The sequence below is a fragment of the Indicator indicator genome, chromosome 34, assembly GCF_027791375.1.
Source record: "Indicator indicator isolate 239-I01 chromosome 34, UM_Iind_1.1, whole genome shotgun sequence".
Taxonomy (NCBI): Eukaryota; Metazoa; Chordata; class Aves; order Piciformes; family Indicatoridae; genus Indicator; species Indicator indicator.
Window position 1 is genome coordinate 7,851,330 of NC_072043.1, and position 26,708 is coordinate 7,878,037.

Here is a 26,708-nt window from a genome sequence, read left to right on the forward strand (position 1 = left end):
ACAGAGGTGTCTTGGGAGGTGGGGCGAGGGGCAGAAGTTTGGGTTAGGAGGACCTGGGAGGGGGGGGGGGGTCCTACGAGTTTGAGGGGACACAGGAGTTGGGGGGAGGGCCCCAGGAGATCAGGGATGGGGACTCGAGTCTGGGGGAATCCAGATATTCAGGGGGGGCACCGAGGAGTTTGGGAGAGGATCCAGGATTCCAGGAGGGGGCATCCATTGGTGGGGTACACCAAAGAGTTCGGGAAGGACCCCAGGACTTTTTAAGGGGGGGAGGGGGTACCCAAGGTTTTGGGGAGGGGGCAGGAGGGTTTGGCCAAGAACTCAAAGTCGGGGGACACCCATGGGTGCACCCAGGCCTTCGATGCGGGACCTCAGGAGATCAGGGGAGGGCACCTGGGCGTTCGGGGTTGGAGGGGGAGGCCCCAGGCTTGCGGGAGGGGACACCATGGGCACGCCCAGGAGCGCAGCGCGGGGAGGGGCAAAGGCGGGACCGGGTGCGTTGCGCGCGCAAGGCGGGAGCGTGTCTGGGGCGGGTCCCGGTGGCGCGGGCGGGAAGAAGCAGCGTGGCGGGAGCGGAGCGGCTGCCACCGGTGCCGCCTGTGCCAGCAGTGCCGGGCATGGCTGTGCCCTTCGTGGAGGACTGGGACCTGGTGCAGACCCTGGGCGAAGGAGCGTACGGGGAGTGAGTGCGGGGCGGGGGGCGGGATGGGAGGGTCCCTGCGCGGCTTTGCCACCCTCCCCCCCCGTCTGCTCCCTGCCCCTCCTGTGCCCTTTGTGTGCCTGCTGCCTGCCCCTTTTGTGCCCACTGCACGCCCCGTGTGTATCTCTTGTGTGCCAGCTGCTTGCCCCTTGTACCCCCACTGATAGGCTGCTGTTTGCCTGGTGCATGCTCTTGTGTGCCCCTCTGCTTGTCCACCACATGCCCAGTCCTTGCCTGCTGTGTGGCCACTGCATGCCCACTGTATGCCCTGCATGTACCCACTGCTTGTCTGCTCCTTGTCCATTGTGTGTCCTGTGTATGCCCATTGTATGCCCGTTGTTTGCCCACTGCCTGGCAGCTGCATGCCTCTTGTGTGCCCACTGCACAGCTGCTGTTTGCCCTGTGTGTGCCCACTTCATGCCCACTGCATGCCCATTGTGCGCTCACTGCTGGACCATTGCATGGCCCTTTTGTGGCTCACTGCTTGCTTGATAGTGCCCCCTGCGTGCCTACTGTGTGTCCTGTGTATGCCCACTGGGTGCCTACTGAGTGCTCACTGCTTGGCCATTGCATGCCCATTGGGTGCCCACTGCATGCCTGCTGCGTGGTTACAATCAGTAGTTACTGCCTGCCCACTGCCTGGTAGTTGTATGGCCTGTGTGTGCTTGCTGTTTGCCTACTGCATGCCCCATTTATGCCTGCTTCTTGTCTGCTGCTTAGCCCTTGTGTGCCCATTGTTTCTGTGCACTTGGCTGTCATATATACCCTGGCTGTCTTGTGTGTGCCCCCTGCTTGTGCCATGCCTCCTGTACCCACTGCATGCCCACTGTTTTCCTGCTACTTGGTCATGGCAGGCCTTGCTTATGCCCACTGCTTGGCTCTTGTGTGCCCCTTGTGTGCCCACTGCTTGTCTGTTGTGTGTGACTATCTCATGCTTGCTGCTTGCCCACTGCTTGGCTGCTGTGTGCCCTCTGCTTGCCAACTGCTTGTCTGTGCCATGCCCCTTGTGTGTGACTATCCCATGCTTGCTGCTTGCCCACTGCTTGTCTGTCATGTGCCCCTTGTGTGCCCACTGCTTGCCCACTTCCTGGCTCTTGTGTGCCTTCTGCTTGCCTTGTTTGCCCACTACTGGTCCATGCCATGCCCCTTGTGTTCCTATTGCTTGACTATTATATGCCTGCTGTTTGCCCGCTGCTTGGCTGCTGTGTGCCCTCTGCTTGCCCCTTGTTTGCCCACTGCTTCCCCCTGCCCTGCCCCTTGTGTGCCCACTGCTCGCCCTTTACACACCCACTGCACACCTCCTGCTCGCTGCCCCTGTCCCCTGGCAGCCTTTGAGGCCCGCTGCCTGCCCACTGATGCCCTGTGCCCGCCGCAGGGTGCAGCTGGCGGTCAACCGCCGCACGGAGGAGGCAGTGGCGGTGAAGATCGTGGACATGAAGCGGGCAGCGGACTGCCCAGAGAACATCCGCAAGGAGATCTGCATCAACAAGATGCTGAACCACGAGAACGTGGTCAAGTTCTACGGGCACCGGCGGGAGGGTGCCACCCAGTACCTGTTCCTGGAGTACTGCAGCGGGGGAGAGCTCTTCGACCGCATCGGTGCGACCCTGATGCCCGCCTCGCCCGGGGCAATGCCAACCAGCCCTAACCACACACGACTCAGAGTTGCTCTTCCCCTTTTTGTTCCCTGGGCACAGAGCCGGACGTGGGCATGCCGGAGCCGGAGGCGCAGAGATTCTTCCAGCAGCTGATCGCCGGCGTGGTGAGCAGGGGGGTGCCAGGGGAGCTGCTCACAGGAGGGGTGCCCAGGGCTCAGCACTGGGCCCAGGTCTCTTTAATGTCATCATCAACTATGTGGGTGAGGGCATGGAGGCTCCCTCAGGCAGTCTGCAGCTGGCACCAAGCTGGGTGGCTGTGTTGATCTGCTGGAGGGTTGGAGGCTCTGCAGAGGCACCTGGCCAGGCTGCAGGGATGAGCCAAGGCCAATGGGAGGAGGCTCAACAAGGCCAAGGGCTGGGTCCTGCCCTTGGGGCACAGCAACCCCAGGAAGGCTCCAGGCTGGGGCAGAGGGGCTGGAAAGTGCCCAGCAGGAAAGGCCCTGGGGGTGCTGTGTGCCAGCAGCTGGAGGTGAGGCAGGGGGTGGCCAGGTGGGCAAGAAGGGCACCAGCAGCCTGGGCTGGAGCAGCAATGGTGTGGGCAGCAGGAGCAGGGCAGGGATTGTGCCCCTGGACTGGGCACTGCTGAGGCCACCCCTTGAGTGCTGGCTTCAGTTCGGGGCTCCTGACTGCCAGAAGGACATTGAGAGGCTGGAGCAGGAGCAGAGAAGGGCAAGGAAGCTGGGGAAGGGTCTGGAGAAGAGGGCTGGGGAGGAAGCAGCTGAGGGAGCTGGGGGTGTTGAGCCTGGAGAAGAGGAGGCTGAGGGAGACCTCATTGCTCTCTGCAGCTCCCTGCAAGGAGGCTGGAGCCAGGTGGGGGTTGGGCTCTGCTCCCAAGGAACAGGACAAGAGGAAGTGGCCTCAGGTTGCCCCAGGGGAGGTTCAGGTTGGACATGAGGAGCAATTTCTTTCCCAAAAGGGCTGTCCAGGCCTGGCCCTGCTGTTTGAATCCCAACCCCTGGAGGTGTTTCCCAGAGGCAGAGCTGTGGTGCTGAGGGCCATGGCTCAGCCTTGGCAGAGGTAGGGAAGGGTTGGACTGGAGGATCTCTAAAGTCTGTTCCGACCAAAGCACCTCTGTGACTCCATGACCCCTGCTGGTGCCCTCAGCACAGCTCTGAGCCTGCTCTCCATCCCCAGGTCTACCTGCACAGCATTGGCATCACCCACCGGGACCTGAAGCCGGAGAACCTGCTGCTGGATGGGCGAGGTGAGGGCTGCGGCATTGCCAACCGGCACTGCCCACCGTGGGCTGCTGGGGCTGGGGGGCGGTGGGGGCGTGTCTGACTAATTGGGGGTGCAATTGGGGTGTTGTCTGATTGGGGTGTCTGACTAGGGGGTGTAGCTGGGGTGCTGTCTAATTGGAGTGCCATCTAATTGGGGTGTCTGGGGTGTGTAATTGGAATGTCTAATTGGGTGTTTGGGGTGTCTGATTGGGGTATCTAACTGGGGTGTTTCATTGGGGTGCTCTCTTATTGGGGTGCTTAATTGGGGTGTCTGGAGTGTCTGACTAGGGGGTGTAACTGGGGTATCTAATTGGGGTGCTGTCTAACTGGGTACCTAGTTGGGGTGTTGTTTAATTGGGATGCTAATTGAGGTGTTTAATTGGGGTGTATAATTTGGATGCCTGATTGGGGTGCTAAGTGGGGTGTCTAATTGGGGCATTAATTGGGACATTGTCTCATTGGGGTGTTGTCTCGTTGGGGTGTCTGATTGGGGTGTTGTCTAATTGGGGTGGTATCTGATTGGGGTGTTTAATTTGGGTGTTGTTTAATTGGGTGTCTAATTGGGGTTTGTAATTGGGGTGTTGGTTGGGTGTCTGATCAAGGTGGTGTCTAATTGGGGTGTTGTCTGGTTGGGGTGCTGTGCCCAGGGGGTGCTGTGTCATTGGGGTGCTGTGCAGGGGTGCTGTGCAGGGGGTGCTGTGCAGGGGTGTCTGAGCAGGAGATGCTGTGTCCTGGGTGCTGTGCAGGGGGTGTCTGAGCAGGGGGTGCTGTGTCCGGGGTGCTGTGCAGGGGGTGCTGTGTCCTGGGTGCTGTGCAGGGGTGCTGAGCAGGAGTGCTGTGCAGGGGGTGTCTGAGCAGGGTGCTGTGCAGGGGGTGTCTGAGCAGGGGGTGCTGTGTCCGGGGTGCTGTGTCCGGGGTGCTGTGCAGGGGGTGCTGTGTCCTGGGTGCTGTGCAGGGGTGCTGAGCAGGAGTGCTGTGCAGGGGGTGTCTGAGTAGGGTGCTGTGCAGGGGGTGTCTGGGCCGGGTGCTGTGCAGGGGTGCTGTGCAGGGGGTGTCTGAGTAGGGTGCTGTGCAGGGGGTGTCTGAGCAGGGTACTGCGCAGGGGTGCTGTGCAGGAGATGCTGTGCAGGGGGTGTCTGAGCAGGGGGTGCTGTGTCCGGGGTGCTGTGCAGGGGTGCTGTGCAGGGGGTGTCTGAGCAGGGTGCTGAGCAGGGGGTGTCTGAGCAGGGCGCTGTGCAGGGGTGCTGTGCAGGGATGCTGAGCAGGGCGTGTCTGAGCAGGGTGCTGTGCAGGGGGTGTCTGAGCAGGGTGCTGAGCAGGGGGTGTCTGAGCAGGGTGCTGTGCAGGGGTGCTGTGCAGGAGGTGTCTGAGCAGGGTGCTGTGCAGGGGGTGTCTGAGCAGGGTACTGTGCAGGGGGTGTCTGAGCAGGGTACTGTGCAGGAGGTGTCTGAGCAGGGTACTGTGCAGGGGTGCTGTGCAGGAGGTGCTGTGCAGGGGGTGTCTGAGCAGGGGGTGCTGTGTCCTGGGTGCTGTGCAGGGGTGTCTGAGCAGGGGGTGTCTGAGCAGGGTGCTGTGCAGGGGTGCTGTGCAGGGGTGCTGTGCAGGGGGTGTCTGAGCAGGGTGCTGTGCAGGGGTGCTGTGCAGGGGGTGTCTGAGCAGGGTGCTGTGCAGGGGTGCTGTGCAGGGGTGCTGAGCAGGGGGTGTCTGAGCAGGGTGCTGTGCAGGGGTGCTGAGCAGGGGGTGTCTGAGCAGGGTGCTGTGCAGGGGTGCTGTGCAGGGGGTGTCTGAGCAGGGTGCTGTGCAGGGGGTGTCTGTGCAGGGGGTGTCTGAGCAGGGTGCTGTGCAGGGGTGCTGAGCAGGGCGTGTCTGAGCAGGGTGCTGTGCAGGGGTGCTGAGCAGGGGGTGTCTGAGCAGGGTGCTGTGCAGGGGTGCTGAGCAGGGGGTGTCTGAGCAGGGTGCTGTGCAGGGGTGCTGAGCAGGGGGTGTCTGAGCAGGGTGCTGTGCAGGGGTGCTGTGCAGGGGGTGTCTGAGCAGGGTGCTGTGCAGGGGGTGTCTGTGCAGGGGTGCTGAGCAGGGGGTGTCTGAGCAGGGTGCTGTGCAGGGGTGCTGAGCAGGGGGTGTCTGAGCTGGCTGCCTGCCTGCCGCAGACACGCTGAAGATCTCTGACTTCGGGCTGGCGACGGTGTTCCGGCACCACGGCCGCGAGCGGCTGCTGACCAAGATGTGTGGGACCCTGCCCTACGTGGCCCCCGAGCTGCTGCGCAGCCCTGGCTTCAAGGCCGAGCCTGTGGACGTCTGGGCCTGCGGCGTGGTGCTGACAGCAATGCTGGCAGGGGGTGAGGGGCACCGGGGGGCACCGGCGGGGCTGGGCTGGGGAGCTGGGGAAGGGACTTCTGGGGAGCTCAGAGCAGTCTGTGGGGAGTGCAGAGAGGTAGGGAATGTACAGGGAGTGCCCATGGGATCCCTAGGGATGTGCGTATGGAATGTACAGGGAGTGTCCATGGGATCCATAGTGGGAGGCCTGGGGATGCATGGAGGGATGTAAGGGATGGGGAAGGGACCCCTGCAAGGTGCTTGGGGGGGCGATGTTTAAGGTGGGGAAGGGACTCCTGTGGAATATGGGTGGGAATGTATGGAATGCATAAGGGGAGGGATGTGTGGGATGCTCAAGGATGTCAGTGAAGGGCAGGAGCGTGCAGGGCTGGGAGGGGGTTGTACATCGAGGGGGTGTGGGATGCATGGAGGGGGCACGGACGGAATCCATAGGGGGAGATGCTGGAGGGGTGCATGAGGTGGGGAGGGGCTATGCAAGGTGCTGGGGGGGTGTATGTGATGCATGCATCCCAGCTGCAGGAGGGGGGTGCACAGGATGCCAACCCTGCTGTGCCAACCCTGCTGTGCCTCCTCTGCTCCATTCCCTATGGGCACTAACCCTGTGGGTTCCCCCCAGCAGAGCTGCCCTGGGACCAACCCAGCGACAGCTGCCAGGAGTACAGCGACTGGAAGGAGAAGAAAACCTACCTGTCCCCCTGGAAAAAAATCGACTCTGCTCCCCTGGGTGAGCCCCCAGCACCCACCAGGGCCTGGAGCTGCAGCTGCTGCTGAGAGCAGCCCTGAGGAGAAGGCCTTGGGGGTGCTGGGGGTGCAGAGCTGGACAGGAGCCAGCACCGAGCGCTGCCAGCCCAGCCCCAGCCTGTCCTGGGCTGAGCCCCAGCAGTGTGGGCAGCAGAGGCAGGGAGGGGATTCTGCCCCTCTGCTGTGCTCTGCTCAGACCCCCCCTGCAGTGCTGGGGCAGCTCTGGAGCCCTCAGCACAGCACAGACAGGGAGCTGGGGGAGCAGGGCCAGAGGAGGCCACAGCAATGCTGGCAGGGCTGGAAGCCTCTGCTGGGAGCCAGGCTGAGAGAGTTGGGCTTGGGCAGCCTGCAGAGGAGAAGGCTCCAGGGACACCTTCTGGTGGCCTTGCAGGGCTTGAAGAAAGCTGGGGACAGAGTTTGGAGCAGGACCTGTTGGGCCAGGCCAAGGGGGGATGGTTTGGAAGGCAAAGAGGGAGCTTGAGAGTGGAGAGAAGGGAGAAATGTTTGAGGCTGAGGGTGGGGAGAGCCTGGCCCAGGCTGCCCAGAGAGGTGGGAGCTGCCCCATGGCTGGCAGCAGTGCAGCTCAGGTTGGTTGGGGCTGTGAGCAACCTGCTGTGGTTGGGGATGTCCCTGGGGGCTGCAGGGGGTGGCCTGGAGGTGTTTAAGTCTGGGTCAGATGCAGCCTTGAGCAGGTGGAGGTGTCCCTGCCCATGGCAGGGGGCTGGAACTGGATGGTCTTTGAGAACCCTTCTAACCCAGAGCATTCTGATTCTGTGACCTCTGAAGATCCCTTCCCACCCCTCCCTCTCCCTCAGCCTTGCTGCACAAGATCCTGACGGAGAGCCCCACGGCCAGGATCACCATCCCTGACATCAAGAAGGATCGGTGGTACAGCAGACCCCTCAAGAAGGGTAAGGGAGGGTGGGGGACGCCCTCAGCCCCCAGCCTGGGCAGGGCATTGGATGTCTCTGTGCCTGCAGGTGCCAAGCGAGCTCCAGGCTCCTCGGGGGGGGTCAGCGACTCTCCTGGTGCCCTCTCCAAGCACATTCGCTCCGACACAGACTTCTCGCCGGTGAAGAGCGTCCTGGGGTGAGCCAGGGGAGCCCCTCCTGCCCTCCCCCACAGCCTGGGGCTGGCACAGGGCCAGCTGCTGTTCCTGCTGCTGGGGCTCATGGGGACAGTGCCAGCAGGAGCTTCCCTGCAGCTTTGCACAGTGCAGGGCTTTGCACACTGCAGGGCTTTGCACACTGCAGGGCTTTGCACAGTGCTGGGCATTGCACACTGCAGGGCTTTGCACACTGCAGGGCTTTGCACAGTGCTGGGCATTGCACACTGCAGGGCTTTGCACACTGCAGGGCTTTGCACAGTGCTGGGCATTGCACACTGCAGAGCTTTGTGTGCTGCAGGGCTTTACACGCTGCAAAGCTTTGCATGTTGGAGGCCTCTGGACCCCTCAGGGCTCTGCATGGTTGCAAGTCTTTGCACATTGCAGTTCTTGCAGTGCACATTGCAGTTCTTTGCATGTTGCAGCTCGTTGCACATTGCATATCTTTGCACACTGCAGATCTTTGCATCCTACTGTTCTTTGCACCTTGCAGCTCTTTATTTGAAAATTGCAAATCTTTATTTGCATGCTGCTGTTCTTTGCACATTGCAGCTCTTCATTTGCACATCATTGCAGGTCTTCCTTTGTATGCTGCAAATCTTTGCATGCTGTAGGGCTTGACACAGTGCAGGACTTTACACCTTGCAGTTTGCAGGGTGCAGGATTTGTGCAGCACAGGCCTGTACCTGCTGCTGGGCTCTGCACCCTGCAGGGATTTTGTGCTTTGCAGTTGTTTGCACGTTGCAAGGCTTTGCACACCATGGGGCTTTGCACGCTGCAGTCCCTTGCCTGCTGCAGGGCTCTGCACCCTGCAGAGCTTTGAGCAGTGCAGAGTTCTGCATGCCATTGGTTTTACATGTTGCAGGGCTTTGCACCTTGCAGGACTCTGCACACTGCAGGGATTTGCACTTTGCAGTTTGCAGGCTTTGACCTTGTAATTCTCTGCACAATGCAGGGGTTTGGATGCTGCAAGGCTTGGCTGCTTGTGGGGCTGTGCAAGGCTGCAGGGCTTTGCTTGGGGCATGCTGCAGGGCTTTGCAGGCCACCAGGCTTTGCATGCTGCAGATGGAAGCTTTCACATGCTGCATCTCTTTCTCTGCAGCATGTAGCTCTGTATGCTGCACCTCTTTATTTGCAGGCTGCAGCTCTGTGCAGGTTCTTTCCCCTGTGCTCTCAGCTAGGGCTTTGGTGGCAGCCATGTCCCAGACTGCATTTGCCCTGCCCTTGCCCACAGCACCCTGCCTGTGCCCACAGTGCCCTGCCCATTCCCACAGCACCCTGCCCTACCCCAGAGCTGTGCAATTCCCAGATCCCAACCATCCCACCCTATTCCCATGTCACCCAAACTCATTCCTGTCTCATCCAACCTCATTCCCATGCCATCCTGGCAGTCCCTGCTCTGCACTGCATCCCTCAGCTCCCATCTCCCCTGCCCTGCAGTGAGGACAGGATGAGCTTCTCCACGTCGCAGCCGGAGCCTGGCACCGTGGGCACACTGTGGGACAATGCAGCCACCAGCATCGACCAACTGGTGCAGGGCATCAGCTTCTCCCAGCCTGCCTGCCCTGAGCACATGCTGGTCAACAGCCAGCTCCTGGGCACCCCTGGATCCTCCCAGGTCAGTGGGTGTGGCCAGGGGCAGCTCTGCAGTGGTTTCCATCTCAAGGGTCAGTGCTGGGTCCAGTCTGGTCCAACATCTTCATCAGAAGGCACAGAGTGGAGCCTCAGGCAGTTTGCTGATGGCACAGAACTGGGAGCAGTGGCTGAGAGCCCTCAGGCTGTGCTGGCATCCAGGGAGCCCTGGGCAGGCTGCAGAGCTGGGGGAGAGGAAGCTCCTGAAGGTCAGGCAGGGCAAGGGCAGGGTCCTGCCCCTGGGGAGGAACAACCTCCTGCAGCAGCACAGGGCAGGGGGGAGCTGCTGGGAAGCAGCTGCAAGGAGAAGGAGCTGGGAGTGCTGGGGGACAGGAAGGTGCCCAGGAGCAGCAATGTGGGCTGGGGGCCAAGAAGGCCAAGGGTGGCCTGGGGGCATGGAGAAGAGTGTGGGCAGCAGGGCAAGGGAGGTTCTGCTGCCCCTCTGCTCTGCTCTGCCCTGCTGAGGCCACAGCTGCAGTCCTGGGGGCAGTTCTGTGCTCCCCAGTTGCAGAGGGACAGAGAAGTGCTGGAGAGAGTCCAGGGGAGGCTGGGAAGCTGCTGAGGGGCCTGGAGCAGCTGTGTGAGGAGCAAAGGCTGAGAGCCCTGGGGCTGAGAGTCTGCAGAAGAGCAGCCCCAGAGGGCATCTGAGCACTGCTCAGCAAGAGCTAAAGGGCCCCTGGGGGGCAAGAGGCTGTGGCCAGACTCTGCTGAGTGGTGCCCAGGCCCAGGCCAAGGGGCACTGGGCACAGAGTGGAGCCCAGGAGGTTCCAGATGAAGAGAAGGAGAAAGTTGTTTGTTGTGAGGGTGCTGGAGGACTGGAGCAGGCTGCCCAGAGAGGTTGTGAAGTGTCCTTGTGTGGAGAGCTTCCAATCCCCCCTGGTCCAAGTTGCTGTGGGTGCCCTGCTGGAGCAGGGGCTTGGACTGGATGAGCTCCAGATCCCCCCCACCACCCATGGCTGTGCTGCTCCTGGTGCAGGGTCTGGGGGGCTGCACCTCGCAGCGCTGCCGTCAGGGGGCGCAGCTCCATAAGGTTTTGCTTTCTCCGATCCGGGAGCTGCGGTGCTGGGGCTGCATCCTGGCGGGGTCCTGAGCCCTGCCCCTGTGCTTTGGCCACCGCAGAGCCCCTGGCAGCGGCTGGTGAAGCGCATGACTCGGTTCTTCACCAAGCTGGACGCCGATGGCTCCTACCGCGCCCTGCAGGAGGCCTGTGAGAAGCTGGGGTACGGCTGGAAGAAAAGCTGCACCAACCAGGTAGGGCTTGGGGTGAGGAGGCACAGGGTGGGACCCCGTGGGACCTCCCCACGCCTTTGCTGCTGCAAACAAATGGAGGAGCTCCTCGTGTTCTGTCACTCTGCAGGTCACCATCTCCACCACAGACAAGAGGAACAACAAACTCATCTTCAAGGTGAACCTGGTGGAGATGGAGAGCAAGATTTTGGTGGATTTTCGTCTCTCCAAAGTGAGCAGGGGAGCAGGGTTGGCACGGGGTGGGTGCAGGGTGGGGCCAAGGGGACATGCAGGGTCCTGTAAGACCACGTGAGGTGGGTGCAAGGTGATCCAGGACCATGCAGGGCAATGCATAACCTTGGAAGGAGGTGCAGGATCATGCAAGGTGAGCGTGAGGTGGTGCAGGACCATGCAAGGTGAGCGTGAGCTCATGCAGGATGGGTGCAAGGTGGTGCAGGACCACTCAAGGTGGGCACTATGTGGTTCAGGATCATGCAGGATGAGCACTGGTGTTGGAGGACCGTGCAGGGTTGGCACAAAGCAGTGTAAGATGGGTGCTGGGTGGGTGCCAGGTGATGCCAACCTGTCCTCTTCACCCTCCCTCCCTGCAGGGCGATGGCCTGGAGTTCAAGAGGCATTTCCTGAAGATCAAGGCCAAGCTCAGCGACATTGTCAGCACCCAGAAAGTCTGGCTGCCCCCCACCTGAGCCCCCTGCACCCCCCTTGCCCCTCCCTTCCTCCTCCTCTTTCTCTTCCTTCTCTTTCTCTTCTTCCCCTTCTTCCTCCACGTTTTGGATTTTAAAGGTTCAATAAAGCCATGTGGGTGAAGAATCTCTGCGGGAAGGAGCTTGTGATGGGACCTATCCTGCCATGGCCAAGGGAGGCTGCTGGGGTGGCCCCAGGGGTGCACCCAGGGTGCTGTGGGTGCAGCGTGGTCCTGGGTTTCATTTGGGGGTGGGGGTAGGGGTGGGAGAATTGTTCGCTCTGAACCCTACTGAGGGTGCAGAGCTGCTCAGCCAGCCCCAGCCCCGCTCTGGGAGCTCCACTGAGCTGTGCAGCCCTAACCCAGTCCCCCCACAACTCCCCAAGGTTTGGGGGCTGGGTCGAACCCCCCCACCTCCTTTTCCTGCCCTGTCTGAGGCCAGCAGCTGTCCTCATTTTCCAACCTCTCTAATTACTTTTCGGAAGGCCTAACCTAACGAGCAGGGAGCTGCCAGAGGTTGTTAGCGCTGGAGCGAGAGGAAAGCTGAGGATTAACCCCTTCCCCCCCCCCCCAAAAAAAAAGAGCATCCCCCCAAAACCATCCCCACCCCGGGGTGCAAACCCTGCAGCACCACCCTTGCTCCCACACCTGCAGCAGCGTTTCCTTCCCAGGGTGGAAGCTGCCTGGGTTCCTGCTTTTCCCCTTTTTTTTTTTAAGGCATTTTTCCTGGGGTTTGGGATTCCCCCCTCCCCTCCCCCTGTCCCTGCACAGCAATTAGCGTCGATTGTTTAATTGCATTTCCATCCCAGAGCTGGGGAGCGAGACCCTGGCAGCAGGCGAGGGGGAAGCAGGGAGCCGCCGCCGCCGACCTTGTTTTGCTTTTCAAGTGGGATTAAGGGCTTGGAATTGTCCCCGAGATCAGGGATTGCAGCTGGGGGGAGCGGAGGGGGGGATAATTAGGCTGAAAACAGCATTTTCTGGTTCACTCCCCCCAGGAATTTATATTTCTAAGAGGGGAAAGGGAAAAAAAAGAAAGTTGGAAAATGTTTGGGAATCCCTCGGGAATGAGTCTGGGGGCGTGTGAGGCTGTGCTGGAGGGAGCCCTGCCCAGGGGGAGGCAGCAGCCAAGCTGGCAGCAAATGCTGGGGTAAGGTTTGCTCCCCAATTCCCTGTGGAGATGGGGAGGGTTGATGGGGGGTGTCACCAGGCACCTTTTCCCTTGGGATGCATTGGGAAAGGCCACGCTCCACCAGCCTGGATTATCCCATGGGAATTCTCAACATGAATTGTTTTGAAGCGGAGGGAGGATTATTGACTGGTCTGGGAGGGAATCAAAGGTTTATCAGGAGATCCTGGTGGGAAGGAGGGAGCCAGGAGGCTGGAAGCAGCCTTTGAGTGGCCCCACCTGGGACAAGGGACTCCAGGAATGGCAGCAGAGCCTCCAGTCACAGCCTCCAGCCACAGCCTCCAGTCACAGCCTTCAGCCACAGCCTCCGGACACAGCCTCCGGACACAACCTCCGGACACAAGCTCCAGTCACAGCCTCCAGTCACAGCCTCCAGCCACAGCCTCCAGTCACAGCCTCCAGCCACAGCCTCCCGTCGCAGCCTTCAGCCACAGCCTCCAGACACAGCCTCCAGTCACAGCCTCCAGTCACAGCCTCCAGTCACAGCCTCCAGTCGCAGCCTCCAGCCACAGCCTCCAGACACAGCCTCCAGGCACAGCCTCCAGACACAGCCTCCAGGCACAGCCTCCAGTCGCAGCCTCCAGCCACAGCCTCCAGTCACAGCCTCCAGCAGCTCCCAGGCAGGGGTTTGGAGGTCTTTAGGGTGAGGAGGTGAGATGAAGGGATAGGGATGGAGATGGAGTGTGAGGTGGAGGATGGAGGGATAGGGATAGGGATAGAGTGTGAGGCAGAGGGTGCAGAGGTGGGATGGATGGATAGGGGTAGGGATGGAATTATGGAGTGTGAGGTGGAGGATGCAGAGGTGGGATGGGAGATAGGGATGAAGATGGAGGATGGAGAACTTAGGATGCAGATGTGGGATGGCGAATCAGGATGCAGAAGAGGGGCATAGGATTTAGGATGGAGATGTAGGATGCATTCGGGATGTAGGTGGAGGATTGAGGATGTGGGAGTCCGGATGCAGATGTCGGAGTCAGGATGCAGTTGCCCTCATACAGGATGGGATGCCCTCATTCAGAGGATGGGATGATTTAGGATGGGGATGCAAGATGAGGGATGCAGGATTTAGGCTGAAGCTATGGGACAGGATTTAGGATGGAGATGCTGGATGCAGAATGGAAGACACAGATGAGAGAGGATTTGGGATGTAGGTGCAGGGTGCAGATGTAGGACAGGATTCAGGATGTAGATGCAGGATGGAGGATTCAGGATGTAGATGTAGGAGGTGGGATGGAGGATGCAGATGGGATATCAGATTTGGGATGAAGATGCAGGATGGAGGACTCAGGCTGCAGAGGTGAGATGGAGGGTTCAGAATGGAGATGGAGGGTGTGGGAAGGAGGATACAGATGGGATGTAAGATTTGGGCTGTAGGTGCAGGATGGAGGATTCTGAATGCAGATTTACGATGGAAGATGCAGGATTTAGGATGTAGATGGGATACAAGATTTGGGATCTAGCTGCAGGATGAAGGATCTCCAGGATGCAAACACAGGACATGCTATCTGGGATGTCGATGCAGAAGGGAGGATTTAGGATGATGCTGTGGGATGGAGGCTTCAGGATGGAGAGCTGGAGTGTAGGATTTAGGATGTTGAGGTAGGATGAAGATGGGATACAGGGATTGGGATGGAGGTATGGGATGGAGGACTTAGGATGCAGACATGACATAGAGGATGCAGGACCTCAGTATACATAGGAGGAACATAGGGTTTGGGATGCAGATGCAGGATTCAGGATGCAGATGGGGCTCCCAGGATGTAGAAGTAGGGTGGAGGATTTAGGGTACAGATGCAGGATGCCTAACGCTGGGCACAGGAGAGGGGCTGCAGAAGCAGGATTCGTGCTGCAGGTGGTTTTAGGATGCAGGGTGCAGGATTTAGGATTTAGGATGCAGATCCAGGATGTGAGACAGAGGGTTCAGGATGCAGATGAAGGTTTCCAGACACAGGACACAGATGCAGGGCACATGAAAGAGGCTGCAGAAGCAGGATCTTGGATGCAAATGTAGGACACAGGGTGTTGTGAATATTTTTACAATATTCATGGAAGAAAGGGCAGAAGCAGGATTTGGGATGCAGAGATGGGATACAGGCCAGGCAATGTGTGAAACAAGATTCAAGGGTTCCAGGTACAGGGCAGGAGATGCAGAAATGGGGGTTGGGATGCACAGGTTGGCTGCAGGGCACAGGAGGTGAGGCTGCAAGGCACAGGAGGTGAGGCTGCAAGGCACAGGAGGTGAGGCTGCAGGGCACAGGAGGTGAGGCTGCAAGGCACAGGAGGTGAGGCTGCAGGGCACAGGAGGTGAGGCTGGAGGGCACAGGAGGTGAGGCTGCAGGGCACAGGAGGTGAGGCTGCAAGGCACAGGAGGTGAGGCTGCAGGGCACAGGAGGTGAGGCTGCAAGGCACAGGAGCTGAGGCTGCAGGGCACAGGAGGTGAGGCTGCAGGGCACAGGAGGTGAGGCTGCAGGGCACAGGAGGTGAGGCTGGAGGGCACAGGAGGTGAGGCTGCAGGGCACAGGAGGTGAGGCTGCAAGGCACAGGAGGTGAGGCTGGAGGGCACAGGAGGTGAGGCTGCAAGGCACAGGAGGTGAGGCTGCAGGGCACAGGAGGTGAGGCTGGAGGGCACAGGAGGTGAGGCTGCAAGGCACAGGAGGTGAGGCTGCAGGGCACAGGAGCTGGGCTGCAGATGCAGGATGAGAGAGTAGAATAAAAGTAGAATTTGGGATGCAGAAGGAAGATTTTGGATATAAACACGTATGGGATATGGGATGTGGGGGTGGGAAATGCAGCACGTGGGCTGCAGCAGCAGGGTTTAGGGTGCAGCTATGGGGGGGAGAGGCAGGATGAGGCATGGCCCAGCCCCAGAAAATCACAGCTCTCCCCGAGACGGGGAGTGCGTGCAACGAGCCAGGAAATGCAGATTTCCAAGGAAAAATTATGGCTTTGGAATCTCATATTGGGATCTCGAGCTCCTTCCCCATCTGGGAGGCAGAGCCAGGCTGCATGGCCACATCTGCCTGCCAGATGTGCCAGGAAGGGGAGCGGAGCTGCCGCGGCTGGGGAAGCTCCCGCTCCGTGCCGGCAGCGGCTGGGAGCGGCGCGGCCCTGGGGCACACCTGCGCCGCGGAGCCCGGGGTGGGACTGGGAGCGAGCGGCGAGGGCTGGGCAGGGCCCCTCCAGCCTCATAGCTGACTCGAATTGCAATTAAGCTTTTGTGCTGTGCTTGGGGGTGATGGGGGTGCACCTATGGGGGTCTCAGCCCAATGTGGCCCAGCAAGGACCCAGTGTGGTTGGTTTGTCAGTGCCCTCAGGGTCCTGGCAATGGGACAGGAGGTGGGATGCAGGATGTGGGTACAGGTGCAGGACCCAGAGTGCGGATGCAGGGTTCAGGAAGCAGGTGTGGGATGCAAGAATTGGGATGCAGGGTGCAGGATGCAAGAAGTGAGGTGAAGGGTGCAGGATTTGGGATGCAGGATGCAGATGTGGGCTGCAGGATACAGGTGTGGGGTGAAGGGTACAGATGTGGGATGCAAGATGAAGACAGAGGATGCAAGATGGATCCAGGACAGTGCTGTACCATTTAGAGCAGGCAAAACCAGCAGGAATGCTTCCTCATTTAATTTTTAGGGGACAAATGGGACTTTTCCTGGTACCATCAACCTTTTGGGATCTAACAATCCAATGAGATTGCTTCTGGCAGCATCAGCTCTCATTTCTGAGCTGCTCCCCTCAACTTGGTGTCTCCAGGACAGCAAATATTCATCTAAGCTGGAGCAATTCCATCCCAGAACACCCAAATCCAGCATTTCCCTTCCTAAAGCACCATCTCCCTCCTTTCTCCTCTGCATTTCCCAGCAGGGAGGTGCTGGTGGGGGTGGGTTTTTAACTCAGGAGCTGGTTTAGCTCTGGCAAAACCATGGGGGCAGGCTTGGGAAGGCTGCCACGTTCATAACAGCAAAAATGCAGAGGAGGCTGCTACAGAAACTCCTGCAAAAGCCCTGCCAGAAAGCGTCGAGGCCAGCAGTCCCTTTTTGTTCTGACCCTCCCCCCTTTTATTGCATCAGGGATGTGAGTTTTGAGCTCCTTCAGTTCCCAGAGGATGGTGCAAGGTAGGTTTTTGGCAGCAGGTTTGGCCCTGGGATCCTCTTGTCAGCTGCAGGGATGGGGTTTGACGGGAGACAGAGCTGGAATTGCAGGTTAAAAAGGGAATTATTTGCAGGTTGAAAAGGGAATTATTTGCAGGTTGAAAAGGGAATTATTTGCAGGTTAAAACCTGGGATTTGTAGCTGAAACCCTGCAAATATCCTCCCAAAGCAGGGACTTGGCCCCATGGCTGCAGCCCAGCAGTGATGCAGAGGCCATGGGTGAGAGGCCCCATCGGAGCCTCTCACCCAGCAGGCAGGAGAGGGAGAAAAATGCTTTAAAAAGGTTAAAAAAAAAAAAAAAAAAACAAAAAAAACAACCAAAACCAACAAACTAGCTCCAAAGCAGGCAGGCTGAGGTCATTTTTTTGGCGAGGAAATTAGCTCCTTCCAAATGCCTCTGGGTTGGGTTTAATATCAGCAGAAACATTCTTGGGTAGGGTGGGGAGAAAGCTCTGCTCTGGTCGGTGAGGGAGGACACCAAAAAACCCCAAAGTGCCCTACAAAACCCCTGAAAATACCCTGAGAAACCAAAATACCTTAGAAAAAACCCAAATGACCTAAAAAAGAAGTCTCAATGCACCATAACCCCCCACAAAGTATCATTAAAGTAAAATATCCTAAAAAAAAATCCTAAAAATACCCTACAAGCCCCAAAATACCATAAAAAAAACACCAAATACCCTAAAAAAAATCCAAAATACCACAAAAAGCAAAACCCCAAAGTACTTTATGAAAACCCCCAAATATTCCAGAAAAACCAAACCAGCCACCATAAAAAACACCCGAATGACCTGAAAAACCCAAAACCACCCCAAAAAAACCCTGAAAACAACCTAAACATCAACAGAATGTAATTTAGAACAACCTAAAGCACCATAAAAAAACCCAAAATACTTTTAAAAAAGCCAAAACTACCCTAAAAAATAAACAAACAACCCCAAAATCTCCAGAATAATAATAAATAATAAAATAAAATTTTAAAATAATAAAATAAAATAATAAAATAAAATTTTAAAATAATAAAATAAAATAATAAAATAAAAATTTAAAATAATAAAATAAAATAATAAAATAAAATTTTAAAATAATAAAATAAAATAATAAAATAAAAATTAAAATTAAAATAATAAAAACCCCAATGCCCTTAAAAAACCAAAAATGCCTTAAAAAAAACCTAAAGCACCCTAAAATAAATTGAACCTATCATTAAAAAACACCAAAACACTCCCAGAAAGTCCCAGAGACTCTCTTATAAATCCTAAATGCCTTAAAAGTCTGAGCCCAACCAAAAATGCCCTAAAAGAAGATCCAGATGACCTAAGAAAAACCCAAACCACCCTAAAATACTCCAAAACCCCTCTAAGATACCATAAAAATCCCCAAGATGCCCTAAAGAAAACATCAAAATACCTTAAAAACCCCAAAAATGGCAAAAATTAATCCCCCAAGCCCCCAAGTGCCGTTAAAAAGATCCACAAAACACTCTGTAAAACACCCAAATACCCTAAAAATTCCCCCATAGCACCCTAAATAAAAATCCAAGTGACCTAAAAAAAACCCAAAACACCCTAAAAAGTCCCAAAATGCTAATAAAAAAATCCAAGATACCCTTTAAAAGACACCAAAAGATGCTGTCAAAGACCTTTAAACACCCAAAGCACCCCAAAACCCCCAGTAAACTGAAAAACCCCCATGACCCACAAAAAAATCCTCAAATATGCTAAGAATCCTTAAAACACCCAACCCCCCCTCAAAATACCCTACAAAAACCCCAAAGCATCCTAAACAAACCCCAACCCCCCTCAAAATACCCTAGAAGACCCCAAAACATCCTAAACAAACCCCAAATACCCTAAAAAAACCCAAAACACCCTAAAACCACCACCAAAATGCCCCAAAAAAGCACCCTAAAGAAACCTAAAATACCCTAGAAACCATCACCAGAAGATCCTAAGTAAACCCAAAAATACCCTAAAAAACCCCAACTAAACAAACTTCTAAAATATGCTAAAAACCTCAAGACACCCTAAATAAACCCAAAATGACCTAAAACCCCCCAAAGCCACTAAAATGCTAAAAGGTTGGGAAGCTGCTGAGAGCCCTGGGGCTGAGAGCCTGCAGAAGAGCAGCCCCAGAGGGCATCTGAGCAATGCTCAGCAAGAGCTAAAGGGCCCCTGGGGGGCAAGAGGCTGTGGCCAGACTCTGCTGAGTGGTGCCCAGGGCCAGGCCAAGGGGCACTGGGACTGGAGCCCAGGAGGTTGGAGGTGAAGAGGAGGAGAAAGTTGTTTGTTGTGAGGGTGCTGGAGGGCTGGAGCAGGCTGCCCAGAGAGGTTGTGGAGTGTCCTTGTGTGGAGAGCTTCCAACCCCTCCTGGGCATTGTGCCCCTGGGCAAGCTGCTGTGGGTGCCCTGCTGGAGCAAGGCTTGGACTGGATGAGCTCCAGAGGTCCCTTCCCTCCCCCTCCACACTGGGGTCTGGGATCCTGTGGGCTGCAGCAGTGATGGTGCTGGGGGCCTGCCCCTCAGTAAGATGGAAGAGATCAGAGCAGCAGAATGGGAGGGAGAGCAGCATCTGGAGGTTCCGTGGAGGAGGCCGAGGGGAAGGTCCCCTCCCTGCTGGCACATTCCTGCCGTCAGTGATATTTACACCATAGCACCAGGACAAATCCCAGGTTCTGGAGACCTTCCCGCTGGATGTTACCCGGCTGCCGCGGCCCCGTGGGGCTCTGCTGCCTAATCCTGGGATTTTCCCCTGATCCTATCGATTTGTTCCCATCTGCACCTGACGTTTGGGATCCTTGCTGCACCCAGCTCTTGCTGATGACCTTCCAAAGGGCATTGACAACCTTGCCCAGCCCAGCATCCAGCAGGTTTGGGATGCCCCTTGGAGGTCACCATGGGCACGGGACAAGGCTGTCAGGGGGTGGCACCTGCCCCTCTCGGGTGGAGGCTTTGGTGTGGAACCAGCCCATGGCAACCTCTGCTCCTGGCAGTGGCACTGGGAGGTGACTCAGAGCACGGAGCCTGCAGCTCAGAGGAAGATTGCAGTGAGTGAGGAGGTCTGCAGCATGCAGGGAGGTCTGCAGCGTGCAGGGAGGTCTGCAGCACACAGGGATGTTTGCAGTGCACAGGGATGGTTGTGGTGCATGCAGGGATGCTGCAGCCCATGAGGATATTTGCAGCACACAGGGAAATCTGCAGCCCTGAGTCATCTTTGTGGGCTGCATGGGGATATTTGTGGCAGACAGGAGTGCGTGCAGCATGCAGGGGTGGTCACAACATGCAGGGATGCATGGAGAGGTTTGTGTCCCACAGGGATGCTGCAGCCCATGCAACATTTTGTGGCATGCAAGAAGGTTTGCAGCATGCAGGGATGTTTTCAGTGCTTGAGGATGTTGCAGTGCATGTGGTGCATGCAAAGATGCTTGTATGCAGGATGTTTGTAGCACAGAGGGAAGTCTGCAGCATGCAGGAATGTTTGCAGTAGCACACTGGGATGTTGTCATCCCATGGGAGCATTTGCAGCACTTGGGAATATTTGCAGCAGCATGCAGGGATACTTGTGGCCCACAGGGATGTTTGCAGCATGCAGGGATGTTTGCAGCAGCACACAAGGATTCTTGTGGCCCACAGGGATGTTTGCAGCATGCAGGGATGCTTGCAGCATCATCCAGAGATGCCTGCAGCACATGGGAATGTTTGCAGCATGCAGGAATGATTGCAATACATAGGGAAATTTGCAACCCTGAGGGATATTTGCAGCCCATGAGGATGTTGCTGTGCATGCAAGGATGTTTGTAGCATGCAGGGTTGCTCATGGCACACAGGGATATTTGCAGTATGTGAAGATATTTGTGTCCCATAGGGATGCTGCAGCCCATGCAGAGGTTTGCAGCACACAGGAATGTTTGCAGCAGCAGGCAGGGATGCTTGTGACCCATGGGGATGTCTGCACCATGCAGGGATGCTTGCAGTGCATGGGGATGCTTGCAGAGCATGGAGATATTTGTGTCACACAGGGATGCTGCAGCCCAGGAAGAAGATGGGGTGCACAGGGATATTCCTCTCAGGCAGGGATGTCTGCAACACAAAATGTGGTTTGCAGCAGCACACAGGAGGGGTTGCAGTGCATGGAGATATTTGCAGCAGGCAGGGAAGTTTGCAGCTTGCAGGGGTGTTTGCAGCCTGTGAGGTTGTTTGCAGCAGCATGCAGGTATCCTTGCAGAATGCAGGGATGTTGGAGCAGAAGGAGACATTTGCAGCAGTCAGCGATATTTGCAACTTACAGGGGTGTTTGCAGCAGCACTCAGGGATCCTTGCAACATTCAGGGATGTTTGCAGCACACAGGAATGTTGGAGCACATGGAGATGTTTGCAGCAGGCAGGATTGTTTGCAACTGGCAGGGGTGTTTGCAGCCTGTGAGGTTGTTTGCAGCAGCATGCAGGGATGTTTGCAGCACACAGGAATGCTGGAGTACATGGAGATGCTTGCAGCAGGCAGGGATGCTCACAACATTCAGGGATGTTTGGAGCTTGCAGGGATGCTTGCAGCACACAGGGAAGTTTGTAACATGCAGGAGTGTTTGCAGCATGCAAAGTGGTTTGCAGCAGCATGCAGGGATGTTTGCAGTGCATGGGAATGTTTGGAGCATGCAGGGATTTGGGCAGCAGGCAGGAAGGCTTGCAGCATGCAGGGATGGCTGCAGTGCTCTGGGATATTTGTGGTGCATGGGGATGCCTGCAGTCCACAGGGATGATGCTGCACAGAAGGAGCTCTGCAACATGCAGGAACATGCAGGAGCACACAGGGATGTCTGCGCATGCAGGGATGCTCACAGCACACTGGGATGTATGGAGCACAAAGGAATGTTTGGAGCACATTGGGATGCCTGCAGCATACAGGAATGTTTGCAGCATGCAGGAATCTTTGCAGCATGCAGGAATGTTTGCAGCAATGAGGGATGTTTGCAGCATGCAGGGATGTTTGCAGCAGCACACAGGGATGGTTGTAGCCCACAGGGATGTTAGCAGCATGCAGTGGTATCCAGGGATGTTTGCAGCATGCAGGAATTATTGCAGCACACAGGGACATTTGCAGCACATGAGGATGCTGCTGTGCATGCAAGGATGGTTGCAGCATGCAGGGATGCTCATGGCACACAGGGATGTTTACAGTGCATGGAGATATTTGTGCCCCACAGGGATGCTGCAGCCCATGCAAAAGTTTGCAGCATGCAGGGATGTTTGCAGTGCTTGAGGCTGTTGCAGTGCATGGGGATGTTTGTGGTGCATGCAGAGATGCTGCAGCCCATGAGGATGTTTGCAGCACACAGGGAACGTTTGGAGCACACTGGGATGCCTGCAGCATACAGGGGTGTTTGGAGCACATAGGGATGCATGGAGCATGCAGGACAGCCTGCAGGAATGCTCCCAACACACAGGAACGTTTGGGACACACTGGGATGCTTGGGGCACACTGAGAATGATTGGAGCAGACTGGGATGTTTGGGGCACACTGGGATATTCGGGGCAAACTGGGATGTTTGGGGCACACAGAGATGTATGGAGCACACTGGAAATGTTTGGGGCACTCTGGGAATGTTTGAAGCAGACTGGGATGTTTGGGGCATATTGGGAATGTTTGGGGCACACACGGGTGTTTGGGGCACACAGATGTTTGGAGCACTCTGGGAATGTTTGGGGCATGCTGGGAATGTTTGGGGCACACAGGGATATTTGGGGCACATTGGGAATGTTTGGGGCACAAAAGGATGGGATGCCTGCAGTATTCAGAGATGGAGCTGCATGAAGCTGCTTTGTAGGAGCCAGGGAACCCCCCAGCCTTGCCCTGCCTCAGTTTCCCCTTCCCCAGGGATTGCTCCACTCAGGGCCTCGCTGGGAAACCTGCCTGGTGGCTGTGCCTTGGGTGCCTGGAGAGCTGCCAAGGGCGTGGGGGGAAGCGCTGGGGGCTGCTGCCGGCCAGATGTGATAAGGAAAGGTTGGGCTGGAGAAGGGGAAGGGAAAGAGGAGGGAAAAACGGCAAAGCCAAGCAAATTCCTTGGCAAATGAAAGCGAGGCAGTGGCCGGGGAGTGCAGGGCCTGGCATCAGCCACACAATGATAACAGCTCCGGGGGGAGGAGCAGGAGGGGAGGTGGGGATAGGGACCCAGCAGCTGCATCACTGCACAGCCAGCAGCAGGGACACCAGGGAGTGTCCAGAGAAGGGCAATGAGGAGGGCCTGGAGCCCCTGGGCTAGAGGAGGGGCTGAGGGAGCTGGGGGGGTTGAGGCTGGAGAAGAGGAGGCTGAGGAAGACCTCCTTGCTCTCTGCAGCTCCCTGCAGGGAGGTTGGAGTGAGGAGGGGACAGCCTCTGCTGCTTGGTGGCAAGGGACAGGAGCAGAGGCAATGGTTCCAAGCTGCAGCAGGGGAGGCTCAGACTGGATGTGGGAAATATTTCTGCCCTGGAAGGGCTGCCAAAGCCTGGAATGGTCTGGGCAGGGCAGTGCTGGAGTCACCCTCCCTGGTGGTGTTGGAGCCCCGTGTGGAGCTGGTGCTTAGGGACATGGTTTGGTGCTGAGCCTTCAGTGCTGACTTGAGGCTTGGGCTGGCTGAACTTGCAGGGCTCTGCCCACTCCATGGATTCTGGGATTCTGTGCCTCAGTTTCCCCACACCCTGCAGGCACTGAGCAGTTTGAGGACATCTTGAGGGTGCTGAGGATGGGCAGAGGGTGGGAATATTGTGTTCAGTGCCAGGGAGGGGTTAAGCAGGGCGCTGTTCTCCAGGCTTTATCCAAACCACATGTGTGCTCCTCCATCCCAGTTATCTGGGATATTTCCTGCGTGTTTGCTCCTATGGCAACCAGCCCAGCATGAAAGACCTATTTAGTGGGCCCAGGGAGAAGGAGCAGCCATCTGGTGTCAATTTTGGAGGCTCTCCATCCCCTCTGTCTGTCTCCAGTTCTTCCTCCATCACGGTTTTGGCTCCTCAAAGGGTGGCCACCACGGGCTGGGTCCAGCTGGGGTCAGGGATGGGTGCTGACAGCAAGGTGATGTGGTGGGTTGGGCTTGAGGAGCTTAAAGAATCTGGTGGTGGGCTGTGGCAGTGGGCTGAGGTCCTTCAGGGGGATGGGGATGGAGAGAAGGTACCTGGCAGCATCAGCCAGAGGTCCTCCAGCCAGGGACGGAGAGAAGGTCTGAGACAAAAGACCTGCAACATTGGTCTGAGGTCCTTTGGGAAGACAGGGATGGAGACAAGGAACCTACAGCAGTGTAAGGTCCTTCAAAGGAATACAGTTGGAGACAAAGCACCTGCAGCATTGCTCTGAGGTGCTTCAGGAAGATAAGGCTGGAGAGAAGGAACCTACAACATCGACCTGAGATCCATCAGGAAGACAGAGCTGAAGACAAGGTACCTGCAGCATTACTGTGAGGCCCTTCAGGAAGATAAGGATGAAGACAAGGAACCTACAACATCGGTTTGAGGTCTAGCCAAGATACTGGGCTGGAGGTGGGGTCTGGGAGAAGCTAAATACAGCACAGGTCTGAGGTCCAAGCAGGAGATAAGGCTGGAAGCAGGGCTGGAGACAACCTACCTGCACTGTAGGTTCAAGGCCCATCCAGGAGATGGGGCTAGAGACAGGGCTGGAGATGGTGATCTGAGGTCCATACAAGAGATGGGGTTGGAAACAGCAGGGAGAACCTACCTAGCTGGTCTGAGGTCCACCTAGGGTGGACTAGGGAATAGGAATAGGGCAGGAGACAAGCTACAGGCAACACCAGGCAGAGCTTCATCCTGGTGATGGAGCTGGAGACATGAGCAGGGAGCAGCTATCTACAACATTGTCCTGAGGCCCATCCAGGAGACAAGGTTGAGAACAAACCACCTGCATGAAGGGCCCAAGGTCCATCCAGGGGACAGGGGAGCCATGCCAGGAGGCAAGGTTGAGGACGAGCTACTTGCAACATCAGCCTGAGCTCCATCCACGAGAGGAGGTTGAGGACGAGCTACCAGCTGTGCCATTCTAAGGTCCATCCAGGAGAGATGGCTGGAGACAAGCTGCTTGCTTCATGGGCCCAAGGTCCATCCAGGAGATGTGACTTGAGACAAGCTACCTGCTCCATGTGCCCAAGGACCACTCAGAAGACAAAGCTGGAGACAAGTGACCTGCAATGTCACTCTGAGGTCCATCCAACAGAGAGGGTTGGAAACAACCTACAGCAAGGCTCTGGCCTGGAGGAGAAGGGTGCTGGGGAGGTTCTGGGAGCCATGAAGAACCTACCAAGGAGGTGCAGTGAGGTCTGTCCCACTCCCAGCAGGTCCCAGCTACTCTTGGAGGCAACCCAAACACACTGAGGAACCCAACATCTGCACAAGGGGTTCTTCGCTCCTTGCTAAAGACTGCCGTAGCTTTTGGCCCCAGTGTCAGAGGGTTAAATGACCAAAGCACAGGAAAACAGAGCAAACCCATCCTCTGGGCTAAGCAAAAGTTCCCTACTATAACAAAAATGAAAGAAAAAAAGAACTTTCTAATAATTCAATTTTTTTTGTTCTGCTGTCGCTGGGCGTCTGCTGCAGGGAGAGATGATAGAGCCGGGCAGGACCAGGCACGGCGCGGGACAGGGGATTTTGGGAATGACTCACTCCCAAAGCCTCCTGCCGAGGTATTGCTGATGAAAACCAGCCAAAATCAGGAGTTTTGTTGGTTTGTAAAGGAAAAAAAAAGAGAAGGGTTCACAGGAGTGACCCTTCCCACCCCCCCTCACCGCTTGGCTTTTTAATAAGGCAAAACCCCCAGCGGCTTTCAGCCAAACCAGAGCTGCCCAGGGAAATGCTGCTTGGGTCAAAAAAGCAACCAGCCAGCACAGAAACCTGGCCAAGGCCCCAGGTGATGGACTGGCAAAGCTCATGGGAAGAGAAGGCTTCTCTGGAGCCAACAGCCCTTCCTTCCCCTTCCTCCCCTTCTTTGCCCTCTCTTGCCTTCTTGTCTTCCCCTCTCTTCTCCTCTTCCCCTCTCTTCTCCTCTTCCCCTCTCTTCTCCTCTTCCCCTCTCTTCTTCCCTTGCCCTCTCTTCCCCTCGCTTCTCTTTTTCCCCTACCTTCTCCTTTTCTCCTCCTCCTCTCTCTTTTCCTTCTCCTCTTCCTCTTCTCCTTCTCTTCTTCTCTTCCCCTTTCTTCTTTTTCTCTTCCCCTCTTTTTCTCTTCCCCTCTTTTTCTCTTCCCCTTTCTTTTTCTCTTCCCCTTTCTTTTTCTCTTCCCCTCTCTTCTTCATCTCTCCTCCTCTCTTCTTCATCTCTCCTCCTCTCTTCTTCATCTCTCCTCCTCTCTTCTTCATCTCTCCTCCTCTCTTCTTCATCTCTCCTCCTCTCTTCTTCATCTCTCCTCCTCTCTTCTTCATCTCTCCTCCTCTCTTCTTTATCTCTTCTCCTCTCTTCTTTTTCTCTTCTCCTCTCTTCTTTTTCTCTTCCCCTCTCTTCTCCTCTTCCCCTCTCTTCTCCTCTTCCCCTCTCTTCTCCTCTTCTCCTCTTCCCCTCTCTTCTCCTCTTCCCCTCTCTTCTTCCCTTCCCCTCTCTTCTTCCCTTTCCCTCCCTTCTTCCCTTCCCCTCCCTTCTTCCCTTCCCCTCCCTTCTTCCCTTCCCCTCTCTTCTTCCCTTCCCCTCTCTTCTTCCCTTCCCCTCTCTGCCCCTTGCTTCTCCTCTTCCCCTATCTTCTCCTTCTCCTCCTCTTCTCCTTCTCTTCTTCTCTTCCCTTCTTCTTCTTCTCTTCTCCTCTCTTCTTCTCTTCCCCTCTCTTCTCCTCTCTTCCTCTTCTCTTCCCCTTCCCCTTTCTTCCTCTTCTTCTTCTCTTCTTCCCTTCCTCTCCTTGTCCACCTTCTGTTCTTTTCCTCTCCTCCCCACTCACACCAGTCCCTGCCACACTGCTGATGCCACCCAACTCCACCTCCAACATCATGGGCAGGGGGGCACCAGGCAGCCAGATGGCACCTGCTGGCCCCTTCCCCAAAGGGGCTACCCAGACTTTCTCTCCCTGGAGATCTTCAGTCAATGGACAATGGGACAA

General features: G+C 56.5%; 1 protein-coding gene across 2 annotated transcripts; it reads left to right on the forward strand.

Annotated features, from left to right (window-relative positions):
- Positions 1–617: 617 nt before the first annotated feature.
- Positions 618–11,324, forward strand: CHEK1 (checkpoint kinase 1). 2 transcript variants are annotated; one of them, XM_054395687.1, is made up of 12 exons: positions 618–682; positions 2,076–2,299; positions 2,398–2,462; positions 3,493–3,562; positions 5,726–5,914; positions 6,532–6,636; positions 7,469–7,564; positions 7,634–7,742; positions 9,199–9,376; positions 10,510–10,641; positions 10,748–10,849; positions 11,229–11,324. In XM_054395687.1, the coding sequence occupies exons 1-12, from the start codon at positions 618–620 to the stop codon at positions 11,322–11,324; spliced, it is 1,431 nt and encodes a 476-aa protein (XP_054251662.1). The 2 variants fall into 2 exon arrangements, with proteins under 2 accessions (XP_054251662.1, XP_054251663.1); XM_054395688.1 differs by lacking the exon at positions 10,748–10,849.
- The last annotated feature ends 15,384 nt before the right edge of the window (positions 11,325–26,708 follow it).